At 35.8% G+C, this 11,475-nt stretch overlaps 1 protein-coding gene across 1 annotated transcript; it reads left to right on the top strand.

Annotated features, from left to right (window-relative positions):
* The first annotated feature begins 1,623 nt into the window (after positions 1–1,623).
* On the top strand, positions 1,624–10,516 carry LOC100635760 (polyribonucleotide 5'-hydroxyl-kinase Clp1-like). The gene is made up of 13 exons (XM_020003733.1): positions 1,624–1,648; positions 3,523–3,615; positions 3,689–3,802; positions 3,977–4,102; positions 4,683–4,796; positions 4,977–5,004; positions 6,174–6,347; positions 8,708–8,797; positions 8,889–8,989; positions 9,242–9,386; positions 9,660–9,740; positions 9,869–9,962; positions 10,403–10,516. Exons 1-13 carry the CDS (start codon positions 1,634–1,636, stop codon positions 10,512–10,514), a joined length of 1,287 nt encoding a protein of 428 aa, XP_019859292.1. The 5' UTR covers positions 1,624–1,633; the 3' UTR covers positions 10,515–10,516.
* The last annotated feature ends 959 nt before the right edge of the window (positions 10,517–11,475 follow it).

Here is an 11,475-nt window from a genome sequence, read left to right as displayed (position 1 = left end):
TTCTTACATGCTTCGGGAGTCCATTAACACATACTGAATGAGCAACCACTTCTTTGCTGTCATTTAGCTTGCAACGTTGCTTTGTCTCAATGCAGGAATTATTGCAACCCTCTTTTCTCACAGGTAAGAAGCGATTCATTCCGTGTAACTGCAGTTGGCTTCAACGGCTTAAAGATAGGTTTTGTAATATTGTTAGGTTTGCAAGATGTTGCAGTGAGTTTGCACATGTGTCTCTTTGAACTTGTCCTTAGACAAATCCCGGAGCAATTGCTGCACTCCATTGGCTGTTTCCTGACACATTTTGATATAACAACCAGCCTCCTTTTCTCATTCCTTCCTCGACACTTATGCTTCTCAATGCAGTAGCTAGGACACTCATTGATAGTACCATTTCTTTCCTTGCATGATACTCCTTTGAGTTTGCGACTTATTTCTCCTTCAACTGCTACCAAGAAAACAAGGAGAGAGAGAACGACAAGAACAAACGAAAGCCTCATGTTTTTGTCTTGTGTGGGCTAACTAGAGTAAAGCTCAAAGGTCTAGCTTATATAGCGAGTCGTGATAGTTCACATGATGCTTGTCCATGCTACCTTATATGGAATTTTCAATACTATGCCCAATTAGGCCGCTATTCACAACTCACACACAAAAGAACTTCCACCTTCTCATTGTATTACAAATGCACTGTAGGACCATTGACAAAAAACCTCATAATAGCAAGCCTGGAATTTACACATTAGCAAAATAGCATAAATTAATAATTGCACTATTTGTGTGTTTTCTGACAGTTGAATGTAATGAATTAGGCAGAAATAAATTACATTACCGTTAAACTGCATGCACCACCTATGGGTACATTAATCAGTTTTATTCTTTGGCTTGCACTGACTAGCCACTACCTGAGTACTGTGAATGCATGTGTGGGAGGAAAAGGGTGAGAGTAAGAGTTACAGTAATTCAGTTAGTATGTTGTGGGAGATATAGGCTTCCTGGGCCGGCCAGGGCTACTAGCATAATTTGGAGCATTGTGGATCAAAAATTTCTGGTCCTACACCCCTGACCACACAATTTCAATTCAATATATGGCAGGTAGTACATGTACTAGTGCACATCCCAATTCCTTAGCACCCACCTGTGCAAGCATGGCAAGTCCAATGACTTAGACTATTCTCTCAATGTCACTAGAAACAATTTCAGATTCTGACATTATTTTTATTACAATTATAACAGATGCATGTAAGTGTAACTTGATAGTTGATACTTGAGTGAAGCTTAAAGTATGAGCAAAATAATGAGCATAAATTGGATTTGTTTCAAAGCATAATAGGATGGAATTTCGGACAGTGCTAGTGCTGGGCATAGATATAAATTTACCTGGCATCTTTAGATATGAAAGTGTCTTTGCTTGGTAATCTCCAAAATTGTGACTGAAGTGTACTCACAGTGCCTAAAAGCACAATAGGCAAAAATTGAAGCATAATTTGCCTAGTGATGTTAATAATAGTATTATATTGTGTAATAATAATAATTTATTACATAATTATAACTATCACAATAATAATAATTATTAATTGTCCTCGTGAGTGGGCGTAAAGTTAAGAATTCTTAATCTTAATTATACCACGCCTACAAAATGGCAGATAAAGAGGTAAGCTCAGCAAAATTCAGCACAGGAGGGCATCGTGTCCTTTAGGAAGAAGATACACGTCCCATGAAGGACAAGGATATTGGTAAAAAGTTCTGAGCTCAGACTTGAAGTTCAAAATGACAACAGCATAGAGAATGAGAAACAAAGTTTTCATCTAATTTTTATTTAAGTTCATTAGCTCTTGTTTGGTGTTGCTGAGATATTTGGGACATTTTATCAGAAAAAGATAATAGAAAGGACAAAAAACAGTACAGAGAGCTTCATCTTTTGTTATCAGTACAAGCTAAAATTCAATTGCTGTTTTAGCATGCATGAGATGTTCACATGCTACATGTAGTATAGTCACACCACATATCATGAGGCATTCACATGCATTATTTATGCTTAAAGGTTTTAAATTCCAAACCACCCCCATTGTCTTCCTAAATGCAACTGTAGAACTTGAGCTATACAAACCATTTGACTATGTGAATTTTAAATGTTATGAGCTCAGCCTGCTATCAATCAGTGTAAAATGATAATTTTCACACCTATCTAGAAAGATAGAAACAAAATAATGTATCTATTAAATTACCTAAAATGAAACACAACATTAATTAGTTAATCATTTTCATCTTCAAATGTTCATCCAGTCTTCTCCCCATTCTTTTCTTTCTCCTCAGGCTTTTCTTTCTCTGATTCATGATTACTATGTTCTGGTTTAGGTGTCTTTTCTGGCTCTCCTGGCTTAGGTGGTTTCTCTTCTGGTTTATGTGGTGTCTTTTCTTCCTCTCCTGATTCTTCTGGTTTAGGCTCTGGAGGTGGTGTCTCCTCTGGTTTAGGTGGCGGTTGTGGCTTTGGTGGCGGTTGTGGTGGTTTCTTCTCATTACAAAGTGGTAGTGATTCTTCTTTAGTGATCTGACACTCGTGTTTCAATCCAGTCCTCAGGCACACAGTACAGTTCTTACATGCTTCAGGCAGTCCATTAACACATACTGAATGAGCAACCACTTCTTTGCTGTCATTTAGCTTGCAACGTTGCTTTGTCTCAATACAGAAATTATTGCAGCCTCTTTTCTCACAGGTAAGGATCGATTCATTCCGTGTAACTACAGTTGGCTTCAACGGCTTGAAGATAGGTTTTGTAATATTCTTAGGTTTACAAGACCTTGGAGTGAGCTTGCATTTGTGTCCCTTTGAATTTGTCCTTAGACAGATTCCAGAGCAATTGTTGCACTCCATTGGCTGTCTCTTGACACATTTTGATATAACAACCAGTCTCCTCTTCTCATTCCTTCCTCGGCACTTATGCTTCTCAATGCAGTAGCTAGGACACTCATTGATAGTACCATTTCTTTCCTTGCATGATACTCCCTTGAGTTTGCGACTTTTTATTCCTCCTTCAACTGCTACCAAGAAGACAAAGAGAGAGAGAAAGACAAGAACAAAGGAGACCTTCATATTTGTCTTGTGTGGGCTAAGTAGCTTATAGTAAAGCTCAAAGTCTAGTTTATATAGCAACTAGTGATAGTCAACGTGTTGCTCACCCATGCAACCTTATATGGATTCTCAATACTATGCCCACTTAGGCTACTATTCACAATTCACACACAAGAACTGCCCTCTCATTGTATCATGAATCCACTGTAGGACCATTGACAAAAAGCCTCATAATAGCATAACAATTTGTTGAATTTACACTTTAGCAAAATTAGCATAGAATAACAACTGCATTTATGCAGGAATTCTGGCTCTAGCAAAAAACTAGTGAGTGGGCGTAAACCAGTTGATTAAAATTGATTATTTAATTTTGTAATTTATACCACGCCTACAAAATGGCAGATAAAGAGGTAAGCCCAGGAAAATTCAGCTCAGTAGGTCATTGCATCTTTTAGGAGGAAGATACGCGTCCCATGAAGGACTGGATATTGGTACAAAATTCTGAGCTTAGACTTGAAGTGCAAAATGACAACAGTGTGGACATACAAGTACCTATTTATACATAACTATTAATGATTAGCAAAGAAAGAGCACTTTTCATCTAATTTTTATTTAAATTAGCTCTTGTTTGGTGTCGCTGAGATATTTGGGACGGAGATGGCAAAGAACATGCGCTATACAATCTCCAATCAAGCAAAGATTGCAATATTCACCGACATTAGCTGCACCATAAGAGTATCCTACCTGAATTAAAATAGTAATGTAAAATAAGATGCAAAATTATCTCAATAATAATAATAAAGACTGATAAAGTACTTTATTTCTAAACTATGACTGCTCTCATTGGTTCTATATAATGTCCAATAATCTCAATCCTCTTATTTAAATTTCCTTGATGGCTATCATCAGATCCTAGGCTCACCTGACATTGCTTACGTTTCCACAGACACTCCGATGCATATTTATCGTAATACTCACTTTGCTCTTGAGCATTTGAGGAGGACAGCACAACAGAATGATACCTTTGGGCCTAAAGTAAGATGCATATGGCAGTCCTTTCATAGCATTATTGTATGGTACACATGTCTAATATAAGCCTGCGTTATGTCAAATATCAATTTGAGCTGATTCTAATTTTGATTGGATTTTTTGCTAATTTTTAAAGTTACTCCAAAATCGGGTTAAAGTCCCTGTACTATAGTACAGGGTCATTGGTCAAATTTTGCCAAAAATGAAAGGGAGAGAGTTCTCAATTTTTATAATTTTTTCTGATGCACATACATGTACTTATGCTATGTTTCAAGTTTGAACTGATTCCAATCAAAATTGGATTTTTTATGAATTTTTAAAGTTGCTCCGAAATCGGGCCAAAGTCCCTGTACTATAGTACAGGGATTTTGGCCGAATTTCACCAAAAATGACTAGGAGAGAATTCTCCATTTTTATAATTTTTTCTGATACACATACATGTACTAATGCTATGTTTTAAGTTTGAACTGATTCCAATCAAAATTGGATTTTTTACAAATTTTTAAAGTTACTCAAAAATCATGCCAAACCAAAGATCATTGAGTATGAGCTTTAACTGTAACTTAGGTTCTTATGTCCATATTAGGTAATGGTATGTGGCCCTACTGATGTAGGTAAGAGCACTTTGTGTCGTCTCTTATCAAACTATGCCGTGAGATCTGGACACCAACCAATACTTGTTGACATTGATGTTGGTCAGGTGAGTCTCACTATGTCATTCTTTATTAATTTTTTTCTTATTTTAATTGTGCATAAAATTTTATTATAAGCTGAATCTACACACCCACAATTAATAAACTTTGTTAGATTTTCTATTATTATTATTATTATTATTATTATTATTATTATTATTGTGACTTCCTTTTCTTCCTGCTTTTAGAGTGACATCTCCATACCTGGCTCTATTGGTAAGTATATCAACTGTCATTACTAATCAAGTAATGTCTGTTGATTTATCAATACAGTCAGTCAGTGACTGAGAGCTTTGCTTTATTTATTGGGTCTGCCTATCCATCAGTACAATTTCAGTACAGTTATTCTATTGTGGGTTAAAGATGTTTAGTCTCTGGGTATTGCCCAATTTTCAACAGAGGAGCATTAGTGCTAGTCATTGCATCTCCTTTGTATAGTAATTCAATAAATAAACAATAAAGTCTGAGAACATGGCATTGTCATGAACAGCATGGCACAATTTTTCTCACTGGATTACATGTATAGAATCATGAATAGATATTGTTCACTAATGTACCAGGAATAAATACACCTGCTCATGTGTGAAATGGGAAGTCTAGGGCTAGGCAAATTATGTTAGTATGATTTGGAGCAAAATAGGGCAAGTTATTATGCTGGCATAATGGAAGCATGATGGGTCAAAATTTCTGACTGACCACATGATTTCAAGTCGTAGTACAACAACCCAACCACTTAATGCTCACCTCCTCAAGCGTGGTGACCCATTCAAGCGTGGTGACTCACGCAAGTGTGGTGAATCCATTGGCTTGGGCTGTGCTATTTTGAAGTGACGCAAAGTCTGGAAACATTTTCAGATTCTGGCATTATTACAATATTGCAGCTATAGCAGATGCATGTACATGTAACTTGATAGTTGATATCTGAGTAAAGATTAAAATAGGAGGATAATAATGAGCAGGATTGGATTCATTTCAAAGCATAATAGAATGGAATTTGGGGCAGTGCCTAAAATTAATGGGCAAAAATTGAAGCATAATTTGCTTCAGTCGACAGTCAGAACTTATGTGTACGTCATATCAATGCTACACCACCTGCTATTGCATATTTTATTGGCGGTTTATCTTACATCAGCTCTTATCTTAATAGTAAAATAATACTATACAGATAATGGCTTAAGACTACATGTACATGTATATAATAATCCCCTTCCATTTTTCCTTATGGTTTGAAGCATAATAACTGTCATCTGAGTGTTTTCTCATGATATAGTGGTTTCTTATCTTAATTGTGTGTAGTGTACTACTAGCAATGCTCTTTCAGTGTAGTACTATTAACATTTATTATACAGTATTTAATATTTATCATGTTCACGTATTCTCTTTAGGAGTTCTACCAATCGAGAGACCTGCTGGTATTGAGGAAAACGAGTTCCTCAAACCCGGCAGTCTTGTTTACCACTATGGTCACAATAATCCGGCCTCGAACCTCAAGTTCTACGATACGCTCGTCAGCAAAACCTTTGAAATGTATCAGGAGAGATGTAAAGAGAATCCAACAAGTGAGACAATAGTAACAGTCTGTTGCATGGGCTATAATTAGTTTAATGTGACTGATACTGACTTAGCTTCCTTCACCTAACATACATGCATGTATGTTCGCCTGATGTACATGATGTAACGGAAGAATGAGGCTATGTTTATAGATTGTTTGGAATGGAATCACTCACTATATTCACACTTGACTAACCAAGCTAATACTTGGTACATTAACAACATTACTCCAAATTGCTGTCATTAATATGTCGGGACTACATGTCTATGTTTTATTGTGTCAAGATGCTAAGTTACTAATTGAGTTATCCTTCATAAATCACACTATAGCTACTTCTGAGACTGAGATTCATACCTTAGTCATTATTAAAGGCATTAAGTTCTTTCTGCTAGCCTCATGGCTGGCTTAGCTCTTTGATATATTGATCACGTTACTAATGAATTGCTGCTTCTTGGTGCATGGCAACGCTTTTGCCCAGTGCATAGCAACCAATTTCTTTTGTGCCTTTGTGTGCCAGTAACAATTGGCAGTGTATTACTCGACTGTGTAAACAAGAATAGCTAGTTATAATAATCTATAATAGTGGGGTGGAATGGGGACATTTTGGTCTTTATGCCATTATTGACATACTAGTTCAGCATTTGCTTGAATAAACAAAACATCTACTACAGTTAAGAGCATCATTTCTATTAATGACATCTGTTAGCATCTGCCTTGTTGATGACCTTTTCTTTTCCCAAATGGGTTGCCCTCTTTTGGCTTCTTCACATTTTGTAAGGTTCTTGGACAACCCACAAGGGAGGCACTGTTATTATTATTATCTTTTGTATTGGCAAAATTAAAATTATAAGAATGAAGTCTGAATTAGCACCTGACTATTCACAACAACCGCCATTTTAGACTGGACATTATGTTAACAGCTGGACATTATGTTCGTACAATATTCTATCACCATAGGCATAAAAAGTTGTTTATCAGGCTGTCTATATTTACTCTGTAGTGGTCATAAGGCTCCATATTAATTGGCTTATCAACAAAAGCTTTGCTATATATGTCTTCAAATTAGGGACTGATTATGAAATTTAATCAGAACGTGTGCGTGCCATTAATGTATTAACAAGGAATTAATAGGAAGAAATACAGCTTTGATGATTGAAGAAAATACATACAATATTATTATATAATTATGTGAAGCAAAAGGGAAAGGGTGTATGCATAGTTGTAGCTAGCGAAAGAGTTACATAACGATAGTCTACTGTACATTACACATATTTTCAACAAGGTAAGTATGAAATCCAAAATAACAATTTTTGGTGGCTTATCAGTTAATACTTCATTTACCAAATCCTCCTCCATAACCATGTCCTTTAGCACGATGGCCTCCTACCCTATGCCGTCCTCCTCCCCTATGTCTTCCTCCTCCATGTCTTCCCCTATGGCCACCTCTGTGCCTCCCCTTATGGCCACCACCAACTCTTGTAGGCTTCTTTGGGCATGTAACAAAATTAGTGACTGGTTGAGCATTCAGATTCCTTGCTCTGCAGGTAGGACTGGCCTTTCCTTTCCTCACGCATATCTGACTCGCGCTACAGTTACAGGAGGAACTCCGACGAGGCTTCTCGCAGTGAGAGCGAGTGATATTGACAGTGTTATTGGAGCGACAGGTCTTGATCCTCTCGACACAAGTTGTGTTGGTCTGACAAGTAACTAGCTCGCATGGCTGGTGGCAGGTGTTGTTGGGGCAGTGGCTGGCAGAGTTCTTATGCTTCAGGTTCCCCCAACGAGAACTATGCTTCCCCCCTTTTGCTTCAGTAATAGAAAGAGCAACGACCAGAAATAAGAGAGTTAAGAGCAGTCCTTTCTCCATGGCTGACCTGCGAAAACTTAACTCTACTTGCTTTTATTAATTGGAGGGTGTGACGTCATTTCCTATTAATAATACAGCTGTATTATTATTTCAATGTACATTGTTATTGGTAACTTATTCTGAGAAATATATAAACTGTCTCTAGCAGCCATATATGTCTACTTATTACTCAAGCATGTAAGAGTATAATAATAATAATAATGTTTGTATATATAATAGAGTAATCACAATTTATCTCTCTTTTACTATCTTTGTTCCTGTTTGGTCATATTACCTCTATTGATAACAATAATAAGCAATATTAAGTGGAACATGATTATGTCTGCTATAAAGTTTTAAATACAAATTTTCTATCTCTAAAGCTACTTTGGGTTTGGGTGGGTTATTTTGTGCCCAGTGTGTACATTGTAGCATATCATAATGTCAATATAGTCTCTCTCATTTTTCCTTTGATTATCCCCCTCCCTTTCCCTCCCTTTCTCCCCCTTCATTCCTTCCAGATAAGTACAGTGGGTGTATCATTAACACTTGCGGCTGGATTGATGGAAGTGGCTACAAGTGCTTACTTCATTGTGCTAAAGTGTATGAAGGTAAGCAAGTATTAGGTTTATGTCTTTCCCCTTTCCTTTTTGTTATGTCCTTCCTTTCTAATATCTTTCATAACTCTTCCCTTTCCTCCAGTTGATGCTGTGTTAGTGTTGGATCACGAGAGACTGTGTATTGATTTCCAGCGAGACTTACCCAAAACCACATCAATCATAAGGCTGCCAAAGTCTGGAGGAGTAAGACTTAATTGGTGCATTGTCGCGGTCAATTTGTTTTTTACAAATGAAATGCTGTATCCTTTATTAGGCAACTATTTGCTACATAGCCTACACCCAATAATGTGTCACTATTAAAATGTTGCTACATGATCAGTATACACCATATCCTTACCAATACATTAAAAGTGGTTTTCTCTCTCTCCCTCTCCCTCTCTCTCTCTCTCTCTCTTTCTCTCTCTCTCTCTCTCTCTCTCTCTTTCTCTCTCTTAGACTGTAGTCAGAGGTAGAGAGTTTCGTAAGAATCACAGAAATAATGTCGTTCGGGAATATTTTTACGGCAAAAAAGGATCCTTATCTTTGTTTCCTTTCTCCTTTGAAGTGCCATTTTCTGAAGTCTCTGTTTATAAAATTGGAGGTAGGGAATACAATGGAAGAGAGAGAAAGAGAGGGCCAGAGAGAGAGAGAGAAAGGGAAAGGGAAGGAATTGGGACAAGAGTGATAGGGATACTGTAATGTACATAACTTAAGACAAAGAGTTGACATTGTAGCAACAAAGTAGATTTAGAGGGAGGGAGGGGGCTAAATCTGAAAGTGTAATCCTGTGAATTCAATACAGTGAAACTATAATCTACCTGCACTCTGTAAACAAGTTTATGTATGTAGCTCTCACTTTAATAACTTTCTGTAGCTCCTGAAGTTCCGGAGTCTTGTTTACCGATTGGAGCAACGGCAGAAGATGGCAACACACAGCTAGTACCTGTTGAAATAAGTTAGTAATAATTATGCAAAGGGAGAGAGAGAAGAGGGGGAAAGAAAGATGGATTAAGAAATGAAGTAGAGGACAATATACTAAGTTTTGTACTCTATCATTATTATCTTGATTTCTTTTTATTTTAGACAAAGATCTTGTTAATAGGATAGTAAGTTTAAGCATGGCAACTTCACTTGAAGAAAATGTAGTCAGCTGTAGCAGTGCTGGATTTTTATGCATGTAAGTACAATAATAATAATAATAATACTAATAATAATAATAATAATAATAATAATAATAATAATAATAGTTTATAACTCTAAAACTTTAATCAGAATTGGCTCTGTAGCATAGGACATATCATTATGCATCAGAATATGTAATGAGGTATTTGCCGAGTTAGTTTTGGGGGGAAAGGCATGATATTTGAAGCTATTTTTTTAAATTGAGGAATTGAAAACTTTCAACATGCAGAGCATAAGTGTCTCAATATCCCTTTGATGATAATCAAAGACTTTGTAATTTATAGAAAAAATAATTTTGAATGCTCACAAATTAAGCAGCTGCAAGGTATATTTATTTATCTAAAAAAGTTTTAAATAATACAGTAATTGTACTTGTACATGTTACTTCTTGTTGTTATACCATAGCGGGATTATTTCTCTCCCTCTCTCTTACAGAACAGCTGTCAATACAGACGCTGAGACCATCACTGTACTCTCGCCAGCTCCTAGTCCTCTACCAAGAAAATTTTTACTGTTGAGTGACATTGAATTTGTGGACTTTAAATAATAGAGCAATCCTGATTGTCACATTATTATTCTTATGCAATTTTATGTTGTATAATTATTATAGATAATATCATTTTTTAAATAAATAATTTATTCCCATGTTAACCTTGTATGATAACTAAACAGATTCTTCACATAGATTATACAAATACATATATATGCACTGCATATCTCAAATGACTCCATTATAATTTAGAACATCTTGTTATTAATACTGCTAAAATAATAGCAATGATGACAACAATACAAAAATAATAATATGATACTTGACAAAGAAAGAACAAAAGAGAGAGAGAGGGAGTTATAGTGTTGTTGTAGTTCCTTGGTACTAGAACTAAATCATTTCTAGTGCTGCCTTTTTTCATAGTTCTATAGTTCCAAAAACTAGAAATAGTACTATTTATACTATAGTTGTAAGAGCCAGAAATAAACTAGAACTAGCTTATACGAGTCTTGTAGTACTAGAACTAAACTAGAACTAGTACTATTTTTACTATAGTTGTAAGAGCTAGAAATAAACTAGAACTAGCTTATACGAGTCTTGTAGTACTAGAACTAAACTAGAACTAGTACTATTTTTACTATAGTTGTAAGAGCTAGAAATAAACTAGAACTAGCTTATACGAGTCTTGTAGTACTAGAACTAAACTAGAACTAGTACTATTTTTACTATAGTTGTAAGAGCTAGAAATAAACTAGAACTAGCTTATACGAGTCTTGTAGTACTAGAACTAAACTGGAACTAAACTTCACCAGTGTCTCAGTACTAGAACTAAACTGAAGTGAAAGTACATGTATCTACTTTTGATATTACTGATAGAAGATGCAGCCAAGGGCTTATAGAGTAAATCAGAATTGATTAGGTAAATGTAAATTCAAGAGAAAGATAAATAATATTAGATCACAATAAATAATTACCCAGTCTTGATAAAACAACATATATGATGCATTGCAAAATAGCA

Source organism: Amphimedon queenslandica, unplaced genomic scaffold, assembly GCF_000090795.2.
Source record: "Amphimedon queenslandica unplaced genomic scaffold, v1.1 AMPQUscaffold_13513, whole genome shotgun sequence".
Lineage (NCBI taxonomy): Eukaryota > Metazoa > Porifera > Demospongiae > Haplosclerida > Niphatidae > Amphimedon > Amphimedon queenslandica.
The sequence above is the reverse complement of the archived record's forward strand: the minus strand, read 5'-3'. Positions and strand labels throughout refer to the sequence as shown.

Excerpts from the sequence above, each read along its gene's own strand:
- LOC100635760 (XM_020003733.1), top strand. Across the intron at positions 3,803-3,976 it reads ACATTAGCTGCACCATAAGA|ATCCTAGGCTCACCTGACAT; the intron begins GTATCCTACCTG and ends GGCTATCATCAG. Across the intron at positions 4,103-4,682 it reads ATGATACCTTTGGGCCTAAA|GTAATGGTATGTGGCCCTAC; the intron begins GTAAGATGCATA and ends TGTCCATATTAG.